Source organism: Cryptomeria japonica, chromosome 11 (genome assembly GCF_030272615.1).
Source record: "Cryptomeria japonica chromosome 11, Sugi_1.0, whole genome shotgun sequence".
Taxonomy (NCBI): Eukaryota; Viridiplantae; Streptophyta; class Pinopsida; order Cupressales; family Cupressaceae; genus Cryptomeria; species Cryptomeria japonica.
The window spans coordinates 185,004,356-185,015,448 of NC_081415.1; the positions used below are offsets into that span (position 1 = coordinate 185,004,356).

The 11,093-nt window shown below is 32.3% G+C and overlaps 1 protein-coding gene across 1 annotated transcript; it reads right to left on the minus strand.

Annotated features, from left to right (window-relative positions):
* Positions 1-4,761: 4,761 nt before the first annotated feature.
* Positions 4,762-10,859, minus strand: LOC131068167 (receptor-like protein EIX1). The gene is made up of 2 exons (XM_058003346.2): positions 10,715-10,859; positions 4,762-7,811 (listed from the first exon to the last, which is right to left on the minus strand). Exons 1-2 carry the CDS (start codon positions 10,857-10,859, stop codon positions 4,762-4,764), a joined length of 3,195 nt encoding a protein of 1,064 aa, XP_057859329.2.
* Between the last annotated feature and the right edge of the window lie 234 nt (positions 10,860-11,093).

Consider the following 11,093-nt stretch of genomic DNA (forward strand, 5'->3'; position numbering starts at 1 on the left):
CAGAGCTTTGATGAAGATCTTTGATGATATGCATAAGTGGTATTAGTGTGGCTTCTGGTGGAGATTCAGGATGCTGATGGTGATCATGTTCCAGAATTGGTGGATTGGGATTATTGCTTTGGCATGTATGGGCCTATATTAGGTCCCGGTGTATCTAGGTTATGGACCGACTTAATGTAACGTGTGGAATAGACCTCTCGATGTCTTTTTGAGATGTCTTATGGGTTGGATATTATTTGTTTGGTCTAAGGCTGACATGTTTTGTAATTATGTAATTAGTTTATTGTGTGGTGGCCGACCTGATTGTTTATGGTCGAGGGTTTGTATATATATTATGTAAGATCTCATTGTAGATGATATCAGTATATAGGAAAGACATATGGATATGTAATGTGTGAATAATGTAATATCATTCGAGCAGAGGATTTAGTCAATAATTGGAGATCGAGTTGGGTTTATGTGAGAGGATTTAGTCCTCTAGTATTGAACTTAACCGGACTTGTCTTCAGGTATAGGAGATGCCATCTTTGCAATTCATTCATTCTTCTAGATTGTAGTCTGGATTTCTATGTAGTCAGTGAGACTCCTTTTGTGATGAGCAGTGCGCTCTAGGTTGTTGGCCTTCCTGCAAATGCATGCCCCTCAATTGTACTTCACATACTTACTACAAAAGTATTATCTGATTGTGGGTAGGCTTCCCACTGTGGTTTTTCCCTTTACCGGGTTTTCCACGTACAAATATTATTGTCACGTAGATGGTATTTAGTCTCTAATTATTGTTTATGCTTAATTGGTTTATCTACTATTTTGGTATTTGGTTTAAGCATTCCAATATTAATGTTTTGGGTTCCGGTTTTAAATTTTTAAATTGCTTAAGGTTCCTGTAATCTGAGACAACTGATTCACCCCCCCTCTCAGTTGTCTTTTGGTTATTTGAACTATCTAACAAGTTTGAACTCTTGTTTAAGTTGCAAGTCTCTTTTCTAAGTAGATAAGGTGAAGTCCCAAATGTCCATAAATTCTAAGACACCTTTTTTGAATAAGCTCTTACTTTGTAATTGGGAACAAAGAGCAAGTTGATCATCAAAGCATATCAATTTATTCCACCAAATAGATGAAGATGATAAGCTCATTTCATGGCTAAGGTCTTATTCATTTCATTCAAGAAGAGGAAACACAAGCTGCTACACTTTCCATATGCTTAAAAATTTTCTAGAAGATTGAGGTTTAAAGTATCTTGCCATAATGATTTTATCTTTCCACCCAACTTCTTTCCAAGCATTGTTGGCTCTAGTGGTAGCAATTCAGTGTCTAATAAGTGACCTCAACGGTGCTGATCCATGAAGACTTCTTCTAATCCATTTGGTAATTAGGAAAACTCCTTGTGTAAAGGGGTCAATCACTCCTAACCCGCTCTTATTTTTGGTTGAATACAATGTGACCATGAAGCAATAGCATGTCCCATTTTATTATTCCATCTTACCCACAAGAACCTTCTAATCAATTGTGTTTGTTGAAATATATCTATTTTTTGAAGGGAGCCAACAAGATGAAATGTAGACATGGTTGGCTATGAGAATTTAATTAGCAATTTGAATAGAACCAACCATTGAGAGAAATGTGTTTAACCAATGTTCAATCTTCCTTTTTAATTTGAGCATGAACCATTTCAACATTTCAAACAAGGAGACTTCTATCATAAATGGGATGCCAAGGTTTCTTGAGATCACACCATGATAGTTGAATTTCCATTGGGAGGGAATCTAAGAGGGTGATTGATCACCTAAAGTCATCCAAAATTTAGTTTTATTAGGAGAAATTAGAGAACCAGAAGAAGCATAGTATAAGTCTAAGATTTCAAGAGTTAGTTGAGCTCCTCTTGAGAATTTTGAAAATAATAAGATATCATCAACAAAATGAGAATTTGAAGCCACTTCATCCCCTGATAGAGAAATCCCATGGATAATTTTCTTTTATTTAATATGATGTAGAAGATATCCAAGGGAATTAGCAATGAGCACATAAAACAAGGGAGCTAAGGGACAACCTTGTCTAATTGATGTTGAAATGTTGATATTTTTTAGGGATTCCAAATTCAATATTTCAACATGAAAATCATTTGAGCTCAACCACTTGAATAATTTTATTTATTTGGCATGCAATATTTTTATTTATTCATTTTACTTTATTTTTTTAATTCTTTATTTAACATTGTAATGCATAAATATTTATTAATAATAATTATGGTTCAGTTAAATTATTATTATTTATTTAATGGTTGCTATAATTAAAATATAGTATAAATAGCAAGCACCTTGTAATGAATTGATTCATTAGTAGATGGTACTTGCATACTTACACACATTATAGTGCTTATAGTTTTCTTCAAACATTTAAAAATATTATATGTGATTCTAGCAACTTTTCGTTCAAATATATTATCTCTAGTACTTTTGGAAATATGAGCAAGATCAAATTGAAAGTCATCTTAATATTATGATGCAAGTGTGATATAGATCCATAATGATCTTTATTTATATATCAACAATTACTTCAAAAAAATATTGTATTCACTAGAAATCCATTCAATGATTTAAGTGTTACTACAAAAATATTCTAAACTTTTGTAGACAAATGCATCGAATAGAATGATGTTAATGAGAAATGTGAACCTAGGAATATACAATCTGAACAAGTTAAAAAAAAAAACTATATATCCCATCTTGTGGAATAAGGAAGAAAAGTATTTCACTTTTACATAAACTAATTTTGTTTTACCAATTTTCATATTACTTACATATTAATGTTTAGAACTAGATTATTGGTTGTACATCAAGCTTTTCACAAACATTTTTTTTTATATTTATGAACAAAGTGATTTTTTTAAAAAAATATTTCCTTTCTTCATGTAAATATACGAGATTTCTATTAGATGTAGGCCATTTCAAAATCATGTGCAATAGATTAAATATTTGCAAACATTAAATTATATAATCTTGATTTATCATAACAATTAAACTATGTACAATAATATGCTAGGTGAAGCCACCAATAATATGCTTTTGTCTTCAAGAAGGAGAATACTCCAAAAAGTCAGCCTTAGCAAAAAACAAAGTCATGTACACATGTTTATAACAATCAAAAGATTTCATTATTAAATTTTAAAGTAGAACAAATAATCCACAAGTAATTGACAAAATAGCCAATGAAAATTTATCTAAAAAGATAACTACTAATTTCCATTTAAATTTCAACATTGTAATATTTTAAATAAGGATAATTATTTTATAGATGTATCCCTTTATATTGTCAGGGCTTTCATCTATGGAAACACAATTTTTATCTTGATTTAGCATAACAATTAAACTATATATAATAACATGTTGGGTGAAGCCAAAAGTAATTAATGTGTTTTTGTCTTCAATAAAGAGAACACACCAAAAACCTTCTTGTACACAAATTTATAACAATCAAAGGACTTCCTTATTAAATTTAAAAGTAGTACAAATAATTCACTAGTAGAAAAATAACCAATGAGAATTTGTCTAAAAAGCTAACTACTAATTTCTATTTAAATTTCAACATTGTAATATTTTTAATAAGGATAATTACTTCATAGAAAAAAAATATAACTCGCCTTTTATAGATGTATCCCTTTATAGTGTTAGGTCCTTCATATATGGAAACACAATTTTTATCTTGATTTAGCATAACAATTAAACTCTATACAATAATATGTTGGGTGAAACCACCAATAATGTGTTTTTGTCTTCAATAAGGAGAATGCACCAAAAAGCCTTCCTTAGAAAAAATAAAGTCCTGTACACATATTTATAACAATCAAAAGATTTCATTATTAAATTTAAAAGTAGTACAAATAATCCACAAGTAACAAACAAAATAACCAATGAGAATTTTTCTAAAAAGCTAACTACTAATTTCTATTTAAATTTTAATATTGTAATATTAAATAAGGATAATTACTCCATAGAAAAAAAATTATAACTCACCTTTTATAGTGTCATGTCCTTCATCCATGGAAACATAATTGTTATCCTGACTTAGCATACCAATTAAACTATATACAATAATATGCTGGGTGTAGCCACCAATAATGTGTTTTTGTCTTCAGTAAGGAGAATACACCATAAAGCCTTCCTTAGCAAAAACAAAGTCCTATACACATATTTATAACAATCAGAAGATTTCATTATTAAATTTAGAAGTTGTACAAATAATCCACAAGTAATAGACAAAATAACCAATGAGAATTTGTCTAAAAAGCTAAGTACTAATTTCTATTTAAATTTTAACATTATAATATTTTAAATAAGGATAATTACTTTACAGAAAAAAAATATAACTCACATTTTATGGATGTATCCCTTTATAGTACTAGGTCCTTCGTCTATGAAAGCACAATTTTTATCTTGATTTAGCATAACAATTAAACTATATACAATAATACGCTGGGTGAAGCCACCAATAATGTGTTTTTTGCCTTCAATAAGGAGAATACACCAAAAACCGTTCCTTAGCAAAAGTAAATTCATGTACACATATTTATAACAATAAAAGGATTTCATTATTAAATTTAAAAGTGGTACAAATAATCCACATGTAATAGACAAAATAACCAATGAGGATTTGTCTAAAAATCTATGTACTAATTTCTATTTAAATTCGAACTTTGTAATATCTTAAATAAGGACAATTACTTCAAAGAAAAAATAATAACTTACCTTTTATAGATGTAGCCCTTTATAGTGTCAAGTCCTTCATCCATGGAAACACAATTTTTAGGATTGCATCAACTTTATTGAAATATTTCCTTCTCCAACTCATTTTTATCAAGATCAATGACACTATTCCTCCAAATGCTACTCCATATGACAATCCTAATGCTATTCCATACAAAGGATATTTAGTGCTTTTCTTTTCTTTGTTAATTGAAACTTCAGGAGGACGAGGAATATATTGTGGCCAAGAACAATTTTTGGGTAGGGGACAACCCCATAAATTAGGATTTCTTGAATAAGAGGATTCTGCAAATGTACTCATCTGTGTTCCTTGGGGTATACTTCCTGAAAGGTGGTTGTTTGATAAATTTAGGAAACCTAAAGAGTTAAGAGATATAAACTCCATAGGGATTTTTCCAAAAAAATTATTTCTTGAAAGGTCTAATGACTCTAGCTGACCCATTTCTCCCAAACTACTTGGAATGGTCCCATTCAAATTGTTCATTGAAAGGTTCAAAAACCTTAACCCCTTTAAATTCCCGAAATCAAAAGGAATTCCTCCCTCCAATTCATTGTTTGATAGATCTATGGCTGTGAGAGTGGAAAGAATATATGTGTAGTGCTCATCTATACCCTTTGAAGTCATATCCAATCCATTCCGATATGTTTGCTCATCATAAAAAGTGGACAATACAATACCATTTTGGTCTTCTATTGTCATTGCTTGCAATGATACAATTGTGTGTGGAATTAAACCTGAGAAATGATTGGAAGAAAGGAGCAAGATCTGAAGGTATATTAATTGGCCTATGACTGAAGGAATATTCCCTGTAAAATTGTTTTTCTTCATCACCAATACTTTTAGAATGTAAAATTTTCCAATTGTTGCTGGCATTTCACCTCCAAAATGGTTGTTCCCAATATCAAGAACCTGTAAAAATGAACAATTTGATATTGAAGATGGGAAATATCCATTCAGGATATTACCATGAACAACTAATGATGTTAATTGCCTTAGTCTACTAAATTCATATGGTAAGCTTCCCTTCAAATTGTTGCTTCCCAAATTTAAGACAATGAGAGAATAGCAATTGGACAAGCTTGCAGGGATCATTCCACTTATTTTGTTGTTTGCAAGATTTAAAAGCTGGAGTTGAAATAATTTTCCCAGGCTATAAGGAATATTGCCACTAAAGAAATTGTTTGCAAGATTTAATATTTGGAGTTGAGATAATTTGCCCAGGCTTGAAGGAATCTTGCCACTGAATAAATTGTCATTAAGCAACAATATTGAAATACTGGAAGGCCATATTGATGGGATGCATCCACTCAGTCCATTTCTTGACACATCTAACCCTGAAAGTTGTGTACATATTGAAAGATTTGAGGATAGGCTTCCTTCTAGATGATTTCCTGAGAGATTTAAATATTGCAACTGAGGACTGGTTTCCCATAGCCAAGAGGGAATTACACCCACAAGACTAGCATTTGTTAATTCCAACCTTCCAAGTGAGAATTGTGTTGAGATCCAAGGTGGAAATTCACCATCAATTGTACATGACATTAAAGACAACTCATATAATTGAAAGGATGGAATCCAAATTGTGCTAATATTTAGCACACAATCAGATAAATACAAATTTCTTAACCTTGTAAGCTTGTGAAAGAAAGTTTCTGAAATCAACTGGTGGTGATTTAGTGACAGTTTTAATGTAACTAAAGAAGGTGGAAGTGAGGAAAAAGAGATGGTTTCATTGAAACGATTGCTAACACCATCCAACAGCTGGAGTAAAGAAAGATTGCCTAAAGAATCTGGAATGTTCCCACTCAGTTCATTGTTAGAAAGATAGAAGTATCTCAACAAAGAGAGACTTCCAAGAGAAGCAGGTATGCTTCCACTAAGCTGGTTGTAAGAAAGGTCAAGTTCAGTTAAAGAAGAAAGGCTTCCAAGAGAAGCAGGTATGCTTCCACTAAGCTGGTTGTAAGAAAGGTGAAGTTCAGTTAAAGAAGAAAGGCTTCCAAGAGAAGCAGGTATGCTTCCACTAAGCTGGTTGGAAGCAAGGTCAAGTTCAGTTAAAGAAGAAAGGCTTCCAAGAGAAGCAGGTATGCTTCCACTAAGCTGGTTGGAAGCAAGGTCAAGTTCAGTTAAAGAAGAAAGGCTTCCAAGAGAAGCAGGTATGCTTCCACTAAACTGGTTGGAAGCAAGGTCAAGTTCAATTAAAGAAGAAAGGCTTCCAAGAGAAGCAGGTATGCTTCCACTAAGCTGGTTGTCAGCAAGGTCAAGTTCAGTTAAAGAAGAAAGGCTTTGAAGAGAAGCGAGTATGCTTCCATTAAATTGGTTGGAAGAAAGGTCAAGTTCAGTTAAAGAAGAAAGGTTTACAAGAAAAGCAGGTATGCTTCCACTAAGTTGGTTGTCAGCAAGGTCAAGTTCAGTTAAAGAAGAAAGGCTTTGAAGAGAAGCGGGTATGCTTCCATTAAATTGGTTGGAAGAAAGGTCAAGTTCAGTTAAAGAAGAAAGATTGCCAAGGCAGGAGGGTATGCTTCCATTGAAGTTATTAGATGAGAGATCAAGATATGTAAGACGGGTGAGAGAACAAACGAAAGGGGGAATCATCCCACTAAAGCTATTTCCAGATAAATCTAAATAGCGAATATAAGAGAGATTTCTCAAACAGGGAGGAATGTCAGTACCTGATGTAACAGGGACGAATACTCCGGATATAGTGAGTGATGTGAGAAAACGAAGTTGGCACAGGCTCTCAGATATCACGCCTTCAGCAAAGAGATAGCTTATGTTAAGAGAGACAACGTGGTTGGTGTGATTGTCACAGGAGATGCCTGTCCAGTTGGTGCAACAGTCTGTTCCATTCACCCACGAAATCAGATTGAGGCTGTAGGAAATATTGAGGGCAGCTTTGAAACAAAGGAGAGCCTGGGATTCATGGGAAAGACAGCTGGTCGAGAGTAATGGATGGGAAAAAGAAGAGCGTGGAGAGAGGAAAAGGAAGACAAGCGTTTTCTTGAATGAAATTAATTCATTCACGTAACCGTTATTTTGATGCTCTCGTCCGTCTAATTTTAATTACAAATTAACTAGAGACGGCTTCTATACACATTTGATTACTGACGATCAAGAATGTGATCTTAGAGGTGATTAAAATATGGAAAAGATCTTTCAGTAACCATATCTTTTATATAAAGAAACTTCTTATATTTCTCATTAAGCTCACTACCTATTAATTAATAATAATAAGATTTACATATTTTTAATAAATAGATTAAAAAAATAGGTTGTAAATCCAACTAGTGATATAAAATAGATTTTAAGTATTTAACATACATTTTCTAAATATTTGGTTAGATTATATGCAATTTAGAATTCATTAAATATAATTTTTTAAAATTTGTAAAGGTTTATATTTGAAGGTCATAATAATATATTGTTATTATTTACTTATATTGAAGATGTTTCTTTTATGAAAGCAAGCAACTTTACTTTGAGTGATCAATGACACAAAACTTAGAAAGAGGATGTAATGCATCACCATCTAACATATGGATTTTCTTTTCAATCACTTTTTTTTGCTTGTCACATGAGGAAAATAACAATAAGATTCTGCCTTTATTTTGCTTGTCACATGCAACTTTGATATAAGTAGTAAAGTAAGTACAAAACACATTTGAATTGGCACATTTTTTTAAAAACCACTAATTAACACTCACAAATATACTCAGCCAACCCCTCTTTTCACTTCAATAGCTAACTTAACCAAGTAACTAAACATCCACAACAAACAAAACTCTAAACACTTTTCCTATCTAATTATTTTCACGAAACCATGACAAATTTTTATTTATGATTTATATTTAATTATATATTATACATTATTTTTTTATCAAAATAGTCTACAGAATAGATGCATCTTTATGTAAAAGATGAATTTGTCCTTTAATTTTTTTCTGTTGATAATGGAATGGTGCACCCTTTTTCCTACCTAATGTGAAACAAGGAAGTGGTGTACCATAGCGTTGCGGACAATATTATGCGTATGAGCTATAGAAGTAACTTAAAAATTGACTACAACGACCAACATTAAAGTTGACTGGACGTGTCCTCACTTTGAATTTAATAGACTCCTGAAAGTAACCTTACTATCTCTTCCAGGCGAGTTTTCATCTTAGAGGGATGAAATCAGGGTGAAATTCTGCTTAAGCAGATTAGGAAGGGAATAAAGCACATATTATTCTATTGTCTCATCCACCTTGTAGACACAAATGGGCAAGTTCCTACCTTACTAAAAACAAATAGTTTAATATCAGACGTTAATTTTACTTCATAGAAATATGAAAAACAGATATTTACTTTTGGGTTTAGATGACCTCTAAATTATAATGGATTGTTTGATCATTAAAAAAAATTAGGTCTAATAGAGTGTAATATTATACACGATTGAATCTGAGTAGAATCTCCTTATCATAAATACATCACAAGTTGCTATTCACACTTTTTCCTTCAACACATGTACTTCTACATCATCCTCAACCAATCCACACCTTAATTCACGCACTTGCACATCTACATAGATCAACTTATTCATCGACACACTCAAATGCATCAACCACAAACAAACATAAATTACACAAAGTCGGCCACCATGAAGTATTTCACTAAATGTGGTCCACTTTAGGAGATAAAGGGGACCACAATACATCACAACATGTCTTCCTAAGTTGATTCCAACACACTACACATACCAACAAATCCTTCAAAGTCAACATCAAACATAACATGTAGATAAACAATAAAGCACCCTAGCCAATCAACCCAAAATAATTTTCTAATGCAAATAACTTAATATGTATCTTCACATTCCCCAATAAAACCCATAACAACACTTTAACTCAATCTCCAATCAATATCCAGACCAAAAGAGTATGATCTGAATAAGATAAACCAACTAAGTCGGCTAGAGACCAATACAACAGATAGCGCCAAACAATAAAACAACATAACTTTAGTTGCAGAGAAAACCAACACTTGAATTTTGAACTATAACATTGCATGAGCAATAAGAACATGCCCTCCAAGCTAAAAAACTTGAACCAACACTGCAGAGTGATGCAGAGCATTCTTTGGACTAGTCTTAATAAACAACCTCACTATTAACAAACTACAACAACCAACTTCAACATTCAAACTACTAAGGACCTAAAAATATAATACTGCAACATCCACAAAAAATAGGCATTAAATCCAAAACTGCAACCCATCCTCTTCAAAAGAAGAGGAATGCAGAGCATTCTCCCATAAGGACTTAAAATACTCTTTCTTGTGTATTTCAACTTCCTTTACTGCCACCTTTTAGAAATACCACATACTCACTAAATATTACAACGAGACATCATAACAATATCTAAACTCTCATTTTCAGATCATACATACCAATTAATAATTAGATTAATGTTAATGACCATAATTGTACTAAAAACACAACTGAGCAACTAAAACTTCCTCTTTACCTATGTCATTAATACACACAAGTGTGACATTAATGACAACACCATGCAAACTACAAATTGTAGACACCTATAATACTCCTTTAATTAAAAAAAAATTATTATTTATTTAATTTATTTTTTATAATGTCTTGGAGGCCCTTGCCTGTCGTATCTCGTAAAGACAAGGTTGTGAAGCACCCCTTAAGTTGTTGCACTTTTAATTTTAAGGAGACTCCAAGTGTGGGACTGAGTTTTCTACCATTGGACATTGACCTTATGAATAGCCCATTTTTGGTGTGTCTTCTTTTGTGATAAGATCAATGGAAATTTGGGCTTTGAGGATTGTAGGCCATACCCTTGTTATCATTAATCACACAACAACAATTATGTCTTCTTTTTTGTAGTGTTTTCTTGCCAGTGCAATGATCATCAAAGAATTAGATTTTTTCACATTCAATACCAAAATAAATTTATACTTGGACAGGCATTAGGCAAAAAACAATTCCCCAGAAACGTGTCTCTAAGACATCTTGCTACATTTGTGGCACTTTCCATTACATCTCTGAGACATCTTGCCACGTCTGTGGCACATCTTGTTGTGTTCCAGATATCTATTGTCATGTATGTTTTTATGCAAAAATACATATTTGGACATTATTATTGTGTGTTTAGATCTTAAAAACACATTTGTGGCATGTATCATCGCATCCCTAGTATCTTTCTACGTATTTGTTTAAAGAGATTGATAGAGTTTCCCAACTAATTCCTTAGGATTCCTAGCCAGTCAACCATCAGGTCACCATTTCTACCTTTCTATTTTTAGTTCTTTCAAACCCTCATTCATCCAAACCACCA

Excerpts from the sequence above, each read along its gene's own strand:
- LOC131068167 (XM_058003346.2), bottom strand. The coding sequence starts at position 10,859 with ATGACAATAGATATCTGGAACACAACAAGATGTGCCACAGACGTGGCA. Across the intron at positions 7,812-10,714 it reads TTTGCCTAATGCCTGTCCAA|ACGGACGAGAGCATCAAAAT; the intron begins GTATAAATTTAT and ends AATTAAAATTAG.